The sequence below is a fragment of the Eublepharis macularius genome, chromosome 12 (assembly GCF_028583425.1).
Source record: "Eublepharis macularius isolate TG4126 chromosome 12, MPM_Emac_v1.0, whole genome shotgun sequence".
Lineage (NCBI taxonomy): Eukaryota > Metazoa > Chordata > Lepidosauria > Squamata > Eublepharidae > Eublepharis > Eublepharis macularius.
In genome coordinates, this window is record NC_072801.1 from 75,118,620 (window position 1) to 75,133,299 (window position 14,680).

Below are 14,680 nucleotides of genomic sequence, written 5' to 3' on the forward strand. Positions count from 1 at the left end.
CATTTTCACGAACCAAATGAACCGGTTCATGAACCAGGGGCAGGTTCATGAAAGTTTGTGGTTCATGATTCATGAAATTTGATGAACCACGAACCACATAGTTCATTTTTTCTTGGTTCGTGCCCATCTCTACATATAACACAAACACTTGCTTTGGGGAACTTATTGTCAATTTCAAGATTCATCAATGAACCTTTTATCTTATTTTTAGAAGTGATCTGACAGTTGCTTTGTATCGCTCTTAGCCATTCCAATTTATATGCAACAATATGCAATATGTATTCATACTTCCATCTCCCTTTGGCACAATCAGCCATTTAATGAAACATTTAATTATTTAAACCAAGGTAAAGCTCCAGCAGAGTGTTTGAAGTAGCTGCATTTCCCAGGCCTGCTGTGCCACGATTCTTCTATCCACATTACCAAGAGCAGCATGAAGACATCCTTACCCCTCACTCTTATTGCCAAGTACTCTTCTGTGCCCAAACCATCTCCTTCCGCTTTCTCCCTGCCCCTGAAGTGAGGCTCCCTGAGACATAGTTAGCAAGCACAGAAGGGAAGAAAGGTTAGAAGGGCAGTAAAAGCATCTGTTGTGGCAATTCAGAATGCCCCAGCTGGTATTGTAATTGTAATAATAATCAGAACAAGTAAGATGGGTATCCATGTTAGTCTGTCTGTAGCAGTAGAAAAGAGCAAGAGTCCAGTAGCACCCATAAGATCAACAAAATTTGTGGTAGGGTATGAACTTTCTGTATCTGAAGAAGTGAGCGATGACTCATGTAAGCTCATACCTTACCACAAACTTTCTTCAGATACCTGAATTTTCTTCAGATTTTCTTCAAAATTTTCTTCAACCTGCATTTTCTTCAGATTTTCTTCATTTTTTTCTTCAGATACCCAAAGAAGTGAGCTGTGTCTCACAAAAGCTCATATCTTACCACAATTTTTCTTCAGATACCTGAATTTTATTCAGATTTTCTTCAAAATTTTATTCAGATACCTGGAGAAGTGAGCTGAGACTCTGAATGATGATGTGGTAAGATATGAGCTTCCGTGAGTCACAGTTCACTTCTTCAGGGCCTCCAAAGGTGATTGTAGTGGTCAGGGAGATTCATACAAGAGTAGGCAGTTCTTCAAAAATCTGAAGACATGAGATGAGACTCACAAAATCTCATACCCTGCCACAAATTTTGTAAGTTTTATAGGTGTTACTGGACTCTGGCTCATTTCTACTGCTGCAGAACAAGTAAGGTGATGAAAAGGGGAAATATGTAACAGGAAAAAAATGGACTGGAAACTTTTAGCAATGCCATCATCTGAATGATGAACCATCTGGATTCCTCATACCAACAGAGCAAATAAATTATATCATTTTGGTAGAAAAGACTAGTCTGAAACCAACAAAGTATTGATGTTCACACTCTGATTGTGGAACTTTCTGTCCCAAGAAGTTCTCCACAATCTCTGGACCAGAATCTAAGGACTGCTCTTCTGGACCTGATCAAATTAGTCTGGCAGTCTGTTTCCTACTGTAGCCAGCCTTATGCATTTGGAGAGTTCAGGTTAGTAATAGTAATAGTAATAGTAATAGGAATAGGAATAGGAATAGGAATAGGAATAGGAATAGGAATAGGAATAGGAATAGGAATAGGAATAGGAATAGGAATAGGAATAGGAATAGGAATAGGAATAGTAAATCAATTTCTATACCGCCCTTCAGGACAACTTAATGCCCTCGCAGAGTGGTTTACAAAATACGTTATTTTTAACCCCACAACAAAACACCCTGTGAGGTGGGTGGGGCTGAGAGAGCTCCAGAGAACTGTGAATAGCCCAAGGTCACCCAGCTGGCTTCAAGTGAGGGAGTGGGGAATCAAACCCGGCTCTCCAGATTAGAGTCCTACACTTTTAACCACTACACCCTTCTCCTCGTGTTTGTACCCCAGCATCAAGTATTCAGATATGCTCTGTCACTGAACATGGATGTTCAATTTAGCTAACAAAAGTACTAGCCATTGTATCCTTCATCCATCTGCTTGCTTCTTATAAAAAGCCATCTCAGTTACTGACCATTGCCATATCTTTGTTACAGTAAAGCCGATGTTTTGGGAGCTTTTTCTCCTTGATATTCCACCATATGAGGAAAATGTCAGTCATATGTAAAAGGCAATTTCTCAAAGTATGACACTGGAAAAGAAGAAAGAAGGAGCCATTAAACAGAAAACATTCACTCCTAAACTGCCCCCTGAGAGTGAACCAAAAATCCTGGAGAAATCACTAGGCAGCTTAATTAATAACTTCAAAAGAGAAGAAAAGCCACTGAAGGATTCTTAAGGCCTTCAACCATCTACCCCAGGAATGCTGGCTTAAGCTCTGATAAAATCTAACCTGAACTCAGCTGCCCGGCAAACACATCAGCCTTGCTCATTGACAGTTTGTTGGTACTGATTTAAATAGTGCCTTCGGAAGTGTAGAAAGCAACAGCTTCACTCTTTGCACCACGAGATTATTATCCTCTGTTTACACAGAGATAGGACAGAAGGTCTCCCTCTGGTACTGAACTCTGCCGACCTCCCTCATTACACAGTAAGTTGACACGCTCAGGTTGCCCTAAAAGGACTCTTTGCCTAGCTGAGTACTTGTGCACCAAAGGGCAAGAGGAAAAAAACAGTCTCCCGATTTTCATTGTATCGATTTATTGGAAAGATATACAATGCTAATTTTCTTGTTGAGGTTGCTTAGCTTTCCTGCTTAGCTCTTCATGTGTCCTTTAGATGAAAAAAAAAAAACAGTAACTGTTGATTGTTTGGAAGTTCGGAATAGCTTGCTGACTCACCGTACTCCAAAACTGAGTCAGTAGTGCGGGCATGTATTCTGCTAGAAAGCATGCTTCCAGTGAAAAAATGCAGGTAAGTCATCTGGAATGTTTCACTTGCTGATATCCGCAAATCAATTCCCTGTTAAATGCAACAGATCAGGCCTTACCATTTGCTGGGAAGGAGTGTGTGTGTAAAAAACCCATACTGGATACTATCCCCAGATAATGAACAAGCTGAAACTGCTTTGATCATCATGGATACTCACAGCAGGAATTACACTTTTGTGGTATGTTGAGGATACCTTCTTAAAGCTTCCCAGCTGCTTCTCACCCGCCTGGTTTCTGCTTTTATTTGTTGCCTGCTATTGACCACCATGGACCCAAATGATTATATGTGGGATTGTGCAATATACACTGCTGTGTGGGGGTTGTGTAATTTCAACTGCTCTTTTATTGCTACCAGTTTCAATTGATCATATTTTTTATATTTTACATTGCATTGTGTTCTAACGAGATGTAATCTGCTCTTCGCATGCTTGTCGGAAGAGTGGATCACATATTGAAAGAATGAATAAATAAATGAATAAATAAATAAATAGGCAGGGGGGACAGAGAGAGAGAGAGAGAGAGAGAGAGAGAGAGATGATAGATATTATCCTAAGATTCCTTCCAAAAAAAAAGACAATAAGATACATGGAGGGAACCAGGACTGTCCCATTGGCATCTGTTTGCACTACAGTGCCCTGGCCTGAGCACAGGTTTTGCTTATTCCAGGAGAGCAAGCTGGGGTTAACTTCCTACACACCCTTCAAAAACTGTACGAAGCTCATCTAAGTTCCTGGAATAATAACCTAATCAATGGATTATACAATTCAAGATGCATTTAATTATGATACAAGTATTAATAAGCCATGAATACCAGTTCTCTAGACAGAGAACTGGGCTTCCTGTTATCTAAGAGCTAAACTACAAGAGGCAAATTACACGAGGATGTTCACGTGAAGGGAGTCGCGACTCGCAATGTTAGCCAGGAAGCTGAGTTTTAAAAGACAGATTGGAAGGCTCTTCAATTTCCCCTCTCTATAGAGCCAGCAAAGATAACTCCTCAGAGAGTTTGCTAATTTCCTCTTCACCTCGGAAGGCTCCGTCAGTTTCAAATCCCCTTATTGGAGGTGAAGAGGAAATAAACAAATCCCCTGAGGAGTGATCTTTGCTGGCTCTCTTGAGGGGGGAAAATGACAGAGCCTTCTGATCTGTCTTTTAAAACTCAGATTCCCAGCTAACATTGTGACTCCCTTCACGTGAGCATCCTCGTTTAATTCATCTTTTGTAGTTTAGCTCTAAGCCACTGCCCCAAAGGTTAAACCTGGAAGGTCTGATGGGTGAAGTCTTGTTTTCCACCTTATGCAGTATGAAACAACTACATTTGAGCTCCTTAGCCTTGTGGAACCCTGGGAAATTGACTCCTAACACACACACAAACACACACTCTCTCTCTTAATTAACAGTAAACTAGGTATTTCTTACAATGCCTTAACGGTTTTTTTCCTGGGAAGTTGGTCATCTGACTCATGCACTAGGATAAGCAGAAGCTGCCTCTGGCTCCCCATGAAGAAGTGAATGATGGACATGCATTGGTTCCTCACAAGCAAACAGCCAGTGTCCCCATGCATGGAGGTAAAATGCTAGGTAAAATGCTGCATGCTCTGCGAAGGCTGTTCCTGTTGGCCTGGCCTTCGCAGCCCTTGATAGGGTCAGAAGAGTTTCCACTGTGGCTTGCAGCCCATCATGAGCTCATTGTATGTGTGGATGTTGGGCAATTATTAGCTGCAAGTAGGAGCAGTTCTCAGCCAGTGTTGGATTCAGGCACACTGGTAGGATAAGCAGAAGTTGTTCCTTTGTTCTCTGGTCACACTGATATTGTTGGTAGGTGAAAAAGGAAGGCAAAGCTTGTTTCAGTAACAAAGAGAAGACACTTTTGAATCATGTTCAACCAAGGGCTCAATGTCTCTTAGTTCCCCCTTTGACATTTTTTTTAAAAAAAACATGTGCATTAGGTCAACAGATGGCTCTTGTGTTGTGCTCCAAACAGGGATGGGTTGGCTTTTAAGACCACTGGGAAAAGCCATGGGCATCGGTTGAATGATTTGTTGGCTGAGTATCTACACAAAAATAGTTATGCAAACTGATTAAAGAGTAAAGAAAGTTTATTTAGGAACTAACATTCTTGATAGTAACGTGGAGAGACAGAGATAGACATCTAGCTATCTAGCTGACAGAGAAAGAAGTTTGGAGAAGAAGCAGGATATTGCCCTGAGAGTACCAAACTGGAGACAAATCAAGATGGGTAGCTGTGTGTAGCAGTACCCATCTGTAGCAGTAGAAAAGATTAAGAGTAGAGATGGGCACACACTGCATTACGAATTTCAAAAACCCACGAAATTGGCGATCGTGCGATCACGATCTGGCAGTTCGTGATTGTCCTCGGCCAATGAACCAGTGTTTGGAAGAGGCCTGGTTTGGTGCGTTTGGCCATGATTCGGGAAGCCAGACAGTCAGGTGCCATCAATCAATTCCCCTGGCAACGGAGCTGGGGGAATGCCTGAACTCTGTCTGTGCTCCTTCTGTTGCCAACACAGACCTCCTGCGTTGCTCAGTGGTACCTGTGCTTATAAATAGTTTCCCTTTCAGCGAGCAGTGGAGTGGCACTTGCTTGCCACTTGCTAGCCTTTGGGGAGAGAGATTGAGAGTATAATTGAGCTTGGATATTTGTGGGAGTTTCCTGGGGGGCTTGGATTGGAGAGAGTATAACTCCAAGATCCCTTTTGCAATCTTGTCCAATCTTGAGTGATGGCTGTAGGAGAGTCTGCAAAACACTCCCCGGGAATATGGGCTCTCCATGTGCCATGGGGGCAATTCTGTGCCCCACGAACCGCAAACCATGAACAAGTTTGGCAATTTTCTGTCCTGGCCCCGACCTGGTGGAACTCTCCGTCGAAAGACACTCGGAGCCCAACAAGACCTCATATCTTTTCAGAAGGCCTGTAAGACAGATTTGTTCCACCAGGCATATGGTTGAGGCCAGCATGGTATCCATCTAATTAGCCTCCCTGCTGTTCTCCTACCAGTGGATGGGTAAAGACCCATTCCAATAAGAGATTTGTTATTAAGTAGCACCAGTCTGAGTTTTGCTGAAGACCTTTCCTAATTAAGCAAAAAGGAGTCTTAGATCATGACTACTCTTCTCACAATGCAATACGGAGCTAAGCATGGCCACCAGCTGATTGCTGCTGCTCAAACTGCTGTAAAAGGGGGGCACAACAGACAGGTTCAAAAATATGGTATGAAAAGGAATGCTGGGCTCCTGTACCTTTAAGAATTGTGCAGCAAAGGGAACCGTTTTCATCATATGCATCTTTTCTTATCTTGGCAAGACGAGTGATATCTTGTGAAATTCCAACTTCTGCACAAGACAGCCTAGAATGAAATTAAGAATTATAATTGAATAAATGAAATTAAGAATAATATTCTGCCAGGTGGGTTGAGGTGGGTGGACCTGCCAAACCATACTTCTGCCAAGAGTGGGAATTGTTGCCCCCCTGACAACTGTTTTCATCTGGTGGCTGGCCACCCTGCCCCACAGATCTGGTTTAATGTTGGTGGATGGGTGTGATGTTTTATATAGATTTTATTGAACTGATGGAATGTTTTTAATTTATGCTAGTTTTTTATTGTATTTATTATTTCTGTGATCTGCTCTGATCCCACTTCCAGGGAGAGTGGAATATAAATTGAATAAAATAAAAATAGAAAATATTCATAATCGCTGAGATTCTGCATTTCCAAACAGTATCAAATATCCTGCTGAAAGAATATGGTATAAATAAAGGGTATGACATTTCCTGGGTCATGTTGGCTATGTATTCTACATTACATTGGGCTATGGAAATGACACTCTGTCCGTATCCTCAGGAGGAAACCAACAGACCAAGATCACCACAGAAAAAATGTCTATTAAGTTTCTGAACATGGTTTAAACGGAAGAAATGGCTGGCCTCTGTCAATCAGGAGAGAAAATGCACTCCAATGACCAGATGAAATGAGTTCACAGGTCAGTTTGGAGTTCATCTATCATTAGACTTTATGTCTACACTGTAGAACAAATAATTGGTGCTTTCACCTGACACTTTCGTGATCTCAATAGAAAAGTCAAGGTCCAAATGAGTACAGCATATGAACTTCTTTCACTCCTAAAATGATTTATCTGCCAGAGTATTAAGCAATGGTGAAAGGTAATAATACTAACTTCACTTTTTAAAATGTTTTTATTAAGAACTAAAAACGGAGAGAAACAATTAAGAATACATAGAACCTTGTAGAGATTATTGAATAGATCTGAGAGATTATTCAAAATTCAGTAAATTGGATAATAATAATAGAATAAAGTACATACTAGGTATATAATAGATACTATTACCCCTCTCCCCCTATTCTAAACCAAAAATCTAAAATATTGTTAATTATGTTTTTCATCTATTATTAAAGAGCCCAGAAGTATAAGTCCATAATGTACAAGGGTAATAAGAAATAATAAACACATATTATGCAGCAGTAAAAATACAGTAAACAAAAATATTGTTTCAAAGAGAAAGAAAAGATAAGGAACTTAACAGTTGCTATTAATAACCAAATACAAAATGAGATTTTCCCCCTCTATCCTCAATCAGTTGGGTCTTCTTCATCTTGCCTGCAATTGACATAATATGAATCCTCAGAATCTTCTTTCACTTCAATAATTTTTGAAATCTCAAAACTTACTGGGTCACAATTAGACATGGGCACGAACAGCATTACGAACGAAAAAAAAAACATGAACAGCCCATTCATTTGTTCGTGAACAAGCCATTTGTGAGGTCCCATTCTAAACTAACAAGTGGGCATTGCAAACCTTGTTCCTTGCCTTTGTCAGCCGTTGGTCAAGCCAGACAGTCTGGCGCCTTTCATTCCCCCTGGCAATGGAGGCGGGGACTGAACTCTGTCTGAACTCTATCGGCTTGCCTTCTGGCTTTAACCCTTCAAAGTACTTCCAGCAGAGAGTCCCAATTTTGCCACTGTGAAGAGAAAATGATAGCAAAGTTGGGAGGACCATGGATCATGCCTTTCCTGGGGTGCAATCTCTCTGAAACTTGGGAGGTCTTTGGAGGACTGTGAGGACTATGTCCCCTGCAAATTTGGTGGGTATTGGACATTGAGAAGGTCAGTTCGTAACCCCTCAAAGTAGCTTCCAGCAGAGAGTTCGGTTTTTGCCACTATGAAGAGAAAATGACAACAAAAGGGGAGACCCATGCATCATGCCTTTCTCAGGGTGTAATCTCTCTAAAACTTGGAGGGTCTTCGGAGGACAGTGAGGACTACGTCCCCTGCAGATTTGGTGGTTATTGGACATTGGAAAAGTCAGTTTGTGGGGTGTTTAAAGGGCCCTGCCCCTTGCATGTGGCAGGAAAGGGCCCTTTAACCTATCAGCTGTCAGGCACCAGGGGGGAATCTCCCCTGCTACCTGCCAGCTGATAGTTTAAAGGGATCTTTAAAGGGCCACGAACAACAATGAACATGTTTGTGAACAGGGTCATGTTCATTAATGTTCATTGTTTGTTGTTCGTGGATGGCAATGAACAACAAACAGCTTGTTCTCATTTTTTTTCCTGTTCGTGCCCATGTTGAGTCACAATCATCATAAATCTGTGACATCAGTTCTTCGTATTGCCCGTAACTGTACTTATATGCCCCTCTTCTAGGCAGATTAATGCCCAATCAGAGCAATGCACCAAGTAAGTGTTGTTATTATCCCCACAACACAACTGGGGAGCCAGGCTGAGAGGAGTAGCTTGCCCAAGGCCACCTGCTGAACTCCTGGAAGTAGCTGGAATCAAACCAGCAGAGTGCTTATTTGCATGCCAACCACTTAACCACTGTGATCTTTCCAAATTAAAATTCCACAGGCTTTCAGCATTACTGAAGCATCTTGAACTTGGGAACTCCCACCCCCAATGTTTATTATTTAATTGCTTATTTGGCTGGCCCTTCCCTCAATATGTCCAGGAGAGCATGCCCTTGGTAATCAAGACCCCCAAAAAGCAGGGGTGGGGGTTGAGGGAGGCTGTTTGCTTGGTTTCTTGCCTTCTTGGAAGCACAGCACAGAAGGGAAAAAAATATCAATAGACCTCCATTACACAGGTAACTTGTACAAGTGAAAAGTGTCACATTTGGTTAAGTCCTCTGTTTCAGATGTTTTTGTCGAAAGGGAAAGATGCCCTAGTTGCTTGCTTTTGTAAGGAATTACAGGTGCACAAAGAGGGATGAATGTTCTGACGTATTCTTAAAGTCTGGTGGCAAAGAAAATATTACTAATTACATGTGCCAATGCCCTGACCTGAATAGCCCAGGTGAGTCTGATCTTGTCAGATCCTAGAAGCTAAGCAGGGTCAGCCTTGGTTAGTAATTGGATGGGCGACCTCCAACAAAGACCAGGGTTGCACAGGCAAGCCGCTGTTAGTCTCTTGCCATGAAAAGCCCACCTGGGGTTGCTATGACTTGAGGGCACTCTTCACCACCACATAGGTGCCCATGAGTGCTCAGAGTCACACACACACACCCAAACAATGTATAGGGGCAGGATGGTGATGAACTCCAAAAAAAGATGTGTTGGGAGAATGGATTTGTAGAATGTCCCACAAGGAATGCCTGCAAATATTTATGCCCTCTTATCTCCAGTACATCCTGTCCATGGACACCTCCCATCACAGCTGCTGTCTTCCATCCTCCAATTTCACAACTTCCTTGTTCATCTTTCCGAGTCATCATTCAATGCTCACTCCCTTTCCATTCACAGTTTTTTTCCTTTTCATACCCAACACCTCTGCTCCCCGAAGGGTGTATGTACCAGAATGTAATTTGTCTCCTCCACCCCTTCTTGGTACTCCTCTTGGCAGATACAAAACATCGGGTTTGATACAACGATGGTCAGATTTGAGAAGCTGTCTGTTGAGCTATTCATGCGTGTCCAAATGATTCAGACACATCTATTTGCATGATTACACTTCTTCCTGTGTGATAACAGTGCTTTCAATGCAACGATCTCCCCTCTACCTAACTGCCATGTACGGCCTTCAATTTTAAAAGGCAATTAAAAAAAAATCAATTCAAGATTTTTTTTTTAAATGGAAACTCACTACTTATGTCCAGGTCTCGTTAGCCACTATATCATTCTGGCTCATGATAAAGGCTGTGACACATGCATCAAGGACAAATAACAACCAAATGATCTGGTTTGTTGAAATACTACAATACCCCAGGTAAAAACCATAAAAGGTTGCATACCAATGAAATGACCATTATAGGAAATCAGCAAGGCCTTTTCTGAACCAGAAAAGATTTGTACTAGATTTCACACCCATTCTCATGTGACTTAAAACAGGTGGGCAGTTCATATCTGGATAAGATAGCAATTCTACAATAATCGAATTACGTAACATTAAAACTGCTGGCTCTTCAGTCATGTGTCAATATTTTTTGGTGAGGTCTTATGAACTCCAGAGATTAGATGCCAGTTGCACAATCCTTCCCAGCTTAGTTTATTTGGGTTCCACCCCTTTTACAGCACATAAATGGCCACTCATTCAGTCACCAAGTTTCTTAAAGCCAATACGAATAGCAACAACAAATCATCGTATTTACTCTGCCTTCCAAGAGTGCCTACCGTTTCAAAGGTCGTAAGAGGAAACGCAGACTGAGAGAAGCCAGAGACACAGCGCTACAATGGGCCTCCTTCCAGATTTCTCCGTGGAGACTTGGGTGTTTCTAACTGCATTTATAAGTCTACTGATACTGTAAGTAAAAATTGACATATTATTCACAGCCTCTTGCATTCTTCCTGACCTCTTTCCCCTGGAAAGTTTAGGGTCTGTCTCTTATTTGCCATCTCTGAAACAATAGATGCTGCTTTATACTAGATCGAACCTGTAATCTCTCTCTCTCTACTTTTCCTGCAATGGCCCACACCAAATTTACATGTGCCATTGAAGCAGTACTTCTTTGACTTCTTGAAGTAGGGACCCACATCTAAACTTTCAGTGAAATCCTAAGCAGAGTTATTCCATTCTAAGCCCACATAACTCTGCTTAGGATTTAAGTCTATTTTTTTGGGATCCACTTGCAAAATACCGTTACACTACATCCCCCCTCCCCAACATAAAACACAAGAATCTGACATCAGCTGGTGCAGAACAAGTTGATACTTTCCCCATGTTTAGCTTTAAGAGATGTAAAGCAGTATTGAGGCACATACCATATTTTGGATCATTTTCACATCTTGTGCAAGTTTGCCATGGAGCATCCCAGAGCCTTCTCTCCCAGTTTATCCTGTTCCTCCTCCTCCCTCCTGGCCTCACAACCCCCTGTGCAAATGTCATGACTCATTTTGGGGTCCTGACTCCTGATCAACAGTTTGAGAACCTCTGCCTTGAAATCCCCTTTAGCTCCTCTTCCATTGCTGGCAACTCAGACCTGGATAACCCACGAGACCTTGAAGTTGTCAGATCTCAGAAGCTAGGCAGGGTCAATCTTGGTTAGTAATTGGATGGGAGACCTCCAACGAAGACCAGGGTTGCAGAGGCAGGCAATGGCAAACCACCTCAGTTAGTCTCTTGCCATGAAAACTCCACCAGGGGTCACCATGTCAGCTGTGATTTGACGGTACTCTCCATCACCACTGCTGTAGTTCACATATGAAAACCAATAGGGCATTTGGCATGTGCTGATTGATAATCATGTCACACCCTTCCTGTGCTTTGCAATACTTACGTGGTTGTGGATCATGACTTTGAATAGGAGAGGTCAGGGATTGAACCTGGCACATGAAACTGCCCTATACTCAGTCAGACGGACAGCCTATTAAGGTCAGAATTTTCTACCATGGCTCCAGTGGAGGTCGTTCACATCACTTACTACTTGTTAATGCCATCACATGTCAGCAATGCCCTTCCATCCTCTACATTGGATAAACTGGCCAGTCCTTTAGACAAAGAATTAATGGGTATTAAGTCTGACAGCAGAAACCACAGCATTCAAAAACCAGTGGGGAACATTTTAACCTTCCAGGACATTCAGTTGCTGACCTAGAAAGTAGCACTTATCCTGCAGAGGAATTTCAAAAGGAGATTAGAAAGAGAGTCTGCTGAACTGCAACTGATAATGAAGCTCAAGACAATGCATCCTCCTGGACTGAATCGAGACCTAGACTTCTTGTCTCATTACCAATGCTGATTTCTCCATATCCACTACCCCTCTGCATACCCCACCCTGTCCAATCACACCTGCTATTGTCATTCACCAGTTGTTGCCATTTGGCTTCTGAAATCATTCCACTCTCCATACCCTACCACAAATGTTGTTAGTCTTATAGGTGCTACTAGACTGTTGCTCTTTTCTAATACTACTTTTTTGTTTTGTTTTTTTAAGCCAAAGATGCCAGGGGTTGAACCTGAGACCTTATGCATGCAAAACAAATGTTCTAATACTGAATCATGGCCCTAGCCTGAGCTACAGCTAGGTTAACAATCCCTTCAATTAACCTGAGAGCAAAAGTGCAGGCGACACAATCCTGTACTCTTGTTGGCAAGAATTCAGAGCGATTCCCTCCAACTCCAAAGCTGGTTTCGCACTTCACCAGTTCGGGTGCGGGGCAGGAAGAATAGGGGAAGGGGGAGGAAATCTTGAACCCCAAATGAAGAACCTCCTTAACGAAAACACCGTTCGGAGCATAGCTTCCAGTTCTGCTTTGATTTTTCAGCAATAAATATATGTATGCAGCATCTTTATTTTTCTCTGCTCCCACCTCCCCAACCCTTTCCTGTCTTCTTGCCTGGTGCTGGGAATGAACCTAGAAAGAAGCCTGTCCCTCCACCCCCTTTAAAATGTTTGCTAAAGTGCTTTTACTGGAGCAACTATTTCTTTGTGTAATGATTGCTTTCACCTTGGGGTTATCTCTCTGAAGATTTCTGCAAAAGCAGCAGTCATCCAGGCTTTATCAGCTATAGCTCTTACTATTGGGGGGGGTGAATGGGGTGCTGAACCTTTTTTCCCTCTCTGAGAGCCAAACTACAAGTGACGCCTTACACAGGTTGGACACTAGTTGGCTTCCCTCAAGTTTTGATGGGAAATGTAGGCATCCTGGTCTTGCAGCTGTAATGGAGGGCCAAGCTGTAAAACCAGGGTGCCTACATTTCCCATCAAAACTTGAGGGAAGCTGACAAGTGTCCAACCTGTGTAAGGCGTCACTTGTAGTTTGGCTCTGAGTTAATGCTTAATTCCCAAGTTAGCAATAGCAACTCTATTGCCTCTGGGTAAGGTTTTGAGGATCTTTTATTCCAAGGCTGTGTTTTTGTATATTAAGGGATGGAGTGCCAGCATTTCAAATGGCTAAAATAATTTAATTTAAAATGGAACACAACTTTGTCTTTATCAACTGCAGCCAGAAGGCTGGATTTGTCTTCCACCTCAGCGACACACGAAAGGGTCAATGTGCTCAGCAAGAAGCAAGTGGGTGCCTAAAACCACAGCTATGGGTGCCATGGCATCCCCCCCCCCCACACACACATTGACACATACCAGAGATTTCATAGAATCATAGAATTGGAAGGTACCTCCAGGGTCATCTAGTCCAACTCCCTGAACAATGCAAGAAATTCACAAGTACCCCCCAAAACCCCCAGTGCCTCCTGCTCCCATGCTCAGAAGATGGCAAAAAATCTCTAGGATCCCTGGCCAAACTGGCCTGAAGAAAATTGCTTCCTGACCCCAAAGTGGAGATCGGCATTTGACCAAAACATTGTGTTTGACAAGTTGATCTGGTTTCTGGCTCATTTGCAGCTGTTATGTCTCCATTTGATGTTGCAACCACAAAGGGATGCACACTTGTGTGTGACATGGACCACCAAACAAATTCAAAAGAGACTGCCATCTCAGTAACAGGGGTGTAAGATTGCCCCAGGGTTGGGTGATGCAACAGCTCTTTACTTCCTTAGGGACCCACAACTGCAACCAGCACTTTCAGACATTTCTGACGACTCACTATATATAATCTTCACATTTGTTTTACAGTTATGGGATCTGGCCTTATGGTGTCTTCAAGAAGCTCGGTATCCCTGGACCAAGCCCCGTCCCTTTCTTTGGCACAGCACTTGCCTATCGCCATGTAAGTTTAGACCTTGACAGATGGCCTTAGAATGAGAGGGTGGAATCCGGATGTGTGTGGGTGGAGCCTACCAGCACTAGACAGACCTGTTACGTCGGTGGGGGATGGTAGAGTCATCATGTGACAGGAGGCTCAGAGGCAGAGCCTCATGACATAGGGGTGCAGCTGACAGCAAAAACTCTCAGAACTCGCTCTTTAGTTCTGGGACCACACTCTGTATTTCACTCCTTTCCCTAGAAACTCTGAAAAGGAGGTTAACCCATGAACTATTAGAGGCAAACCCTGAGACCTGGCCACCCCCTGTTTGCATCTAGTTAAATGCCATGGTGTATTTTCAACTGAAAATTAAAATGTGTTTTGCAGGGGTTAATAAAGTTTGATGAAGACTGTCATAGAAAATATGGAAAAGTCTGGGGGTGAGTATGCTTTGGGGGGGAGGGGGGACTCCTAATGCTGTAAGGCACAATTAGTTTGGTCGGTTGATCAATTGACTAAAACTCTAGGTGGTTAATTAGAAGGGACCAATTTTAATTAGTAAAACGGTATGTTTCTCATTTGAGGCTGTTTTGGCAATAATGAATGCCTTCTTTAAATAAATAGGAACTTCTTTC

At 42.5% G+C, this 14,680-nt stretch overlaps 1 protein-coding gene across 1 annotated transcript in view; it reads left to right on the forward strand.

Moving 5' to 3' along the window:
• Positions 1-10,501: 10,501 nt before the first annotated feature.
• LOC129338423 (cytochrome P450 3A9-like) overlaps positions 10,502-14,680 on the forward strand; it is a 32,929-nt gene continuing 28,750 nt past the window's right edge. The window contains exons 1-3 of the mRNA XM_054992642.1: positions 10,502-10,704; positions 13,976-14,069; positions 14,433-14,485. Of these exons, the coding sequence (XP_054848617.1) occupies positions 10,634-10,704; positions 13,976-14,069; positions 14,433-14,485 (218 nt within the window). The 5' untranslated portion in view covers positions 10,502-10,633. The remainder of the gene's footprint in view (positions 10,705-13,975; positions 14,070-14,432; positions 14,486-14,680) is intronic.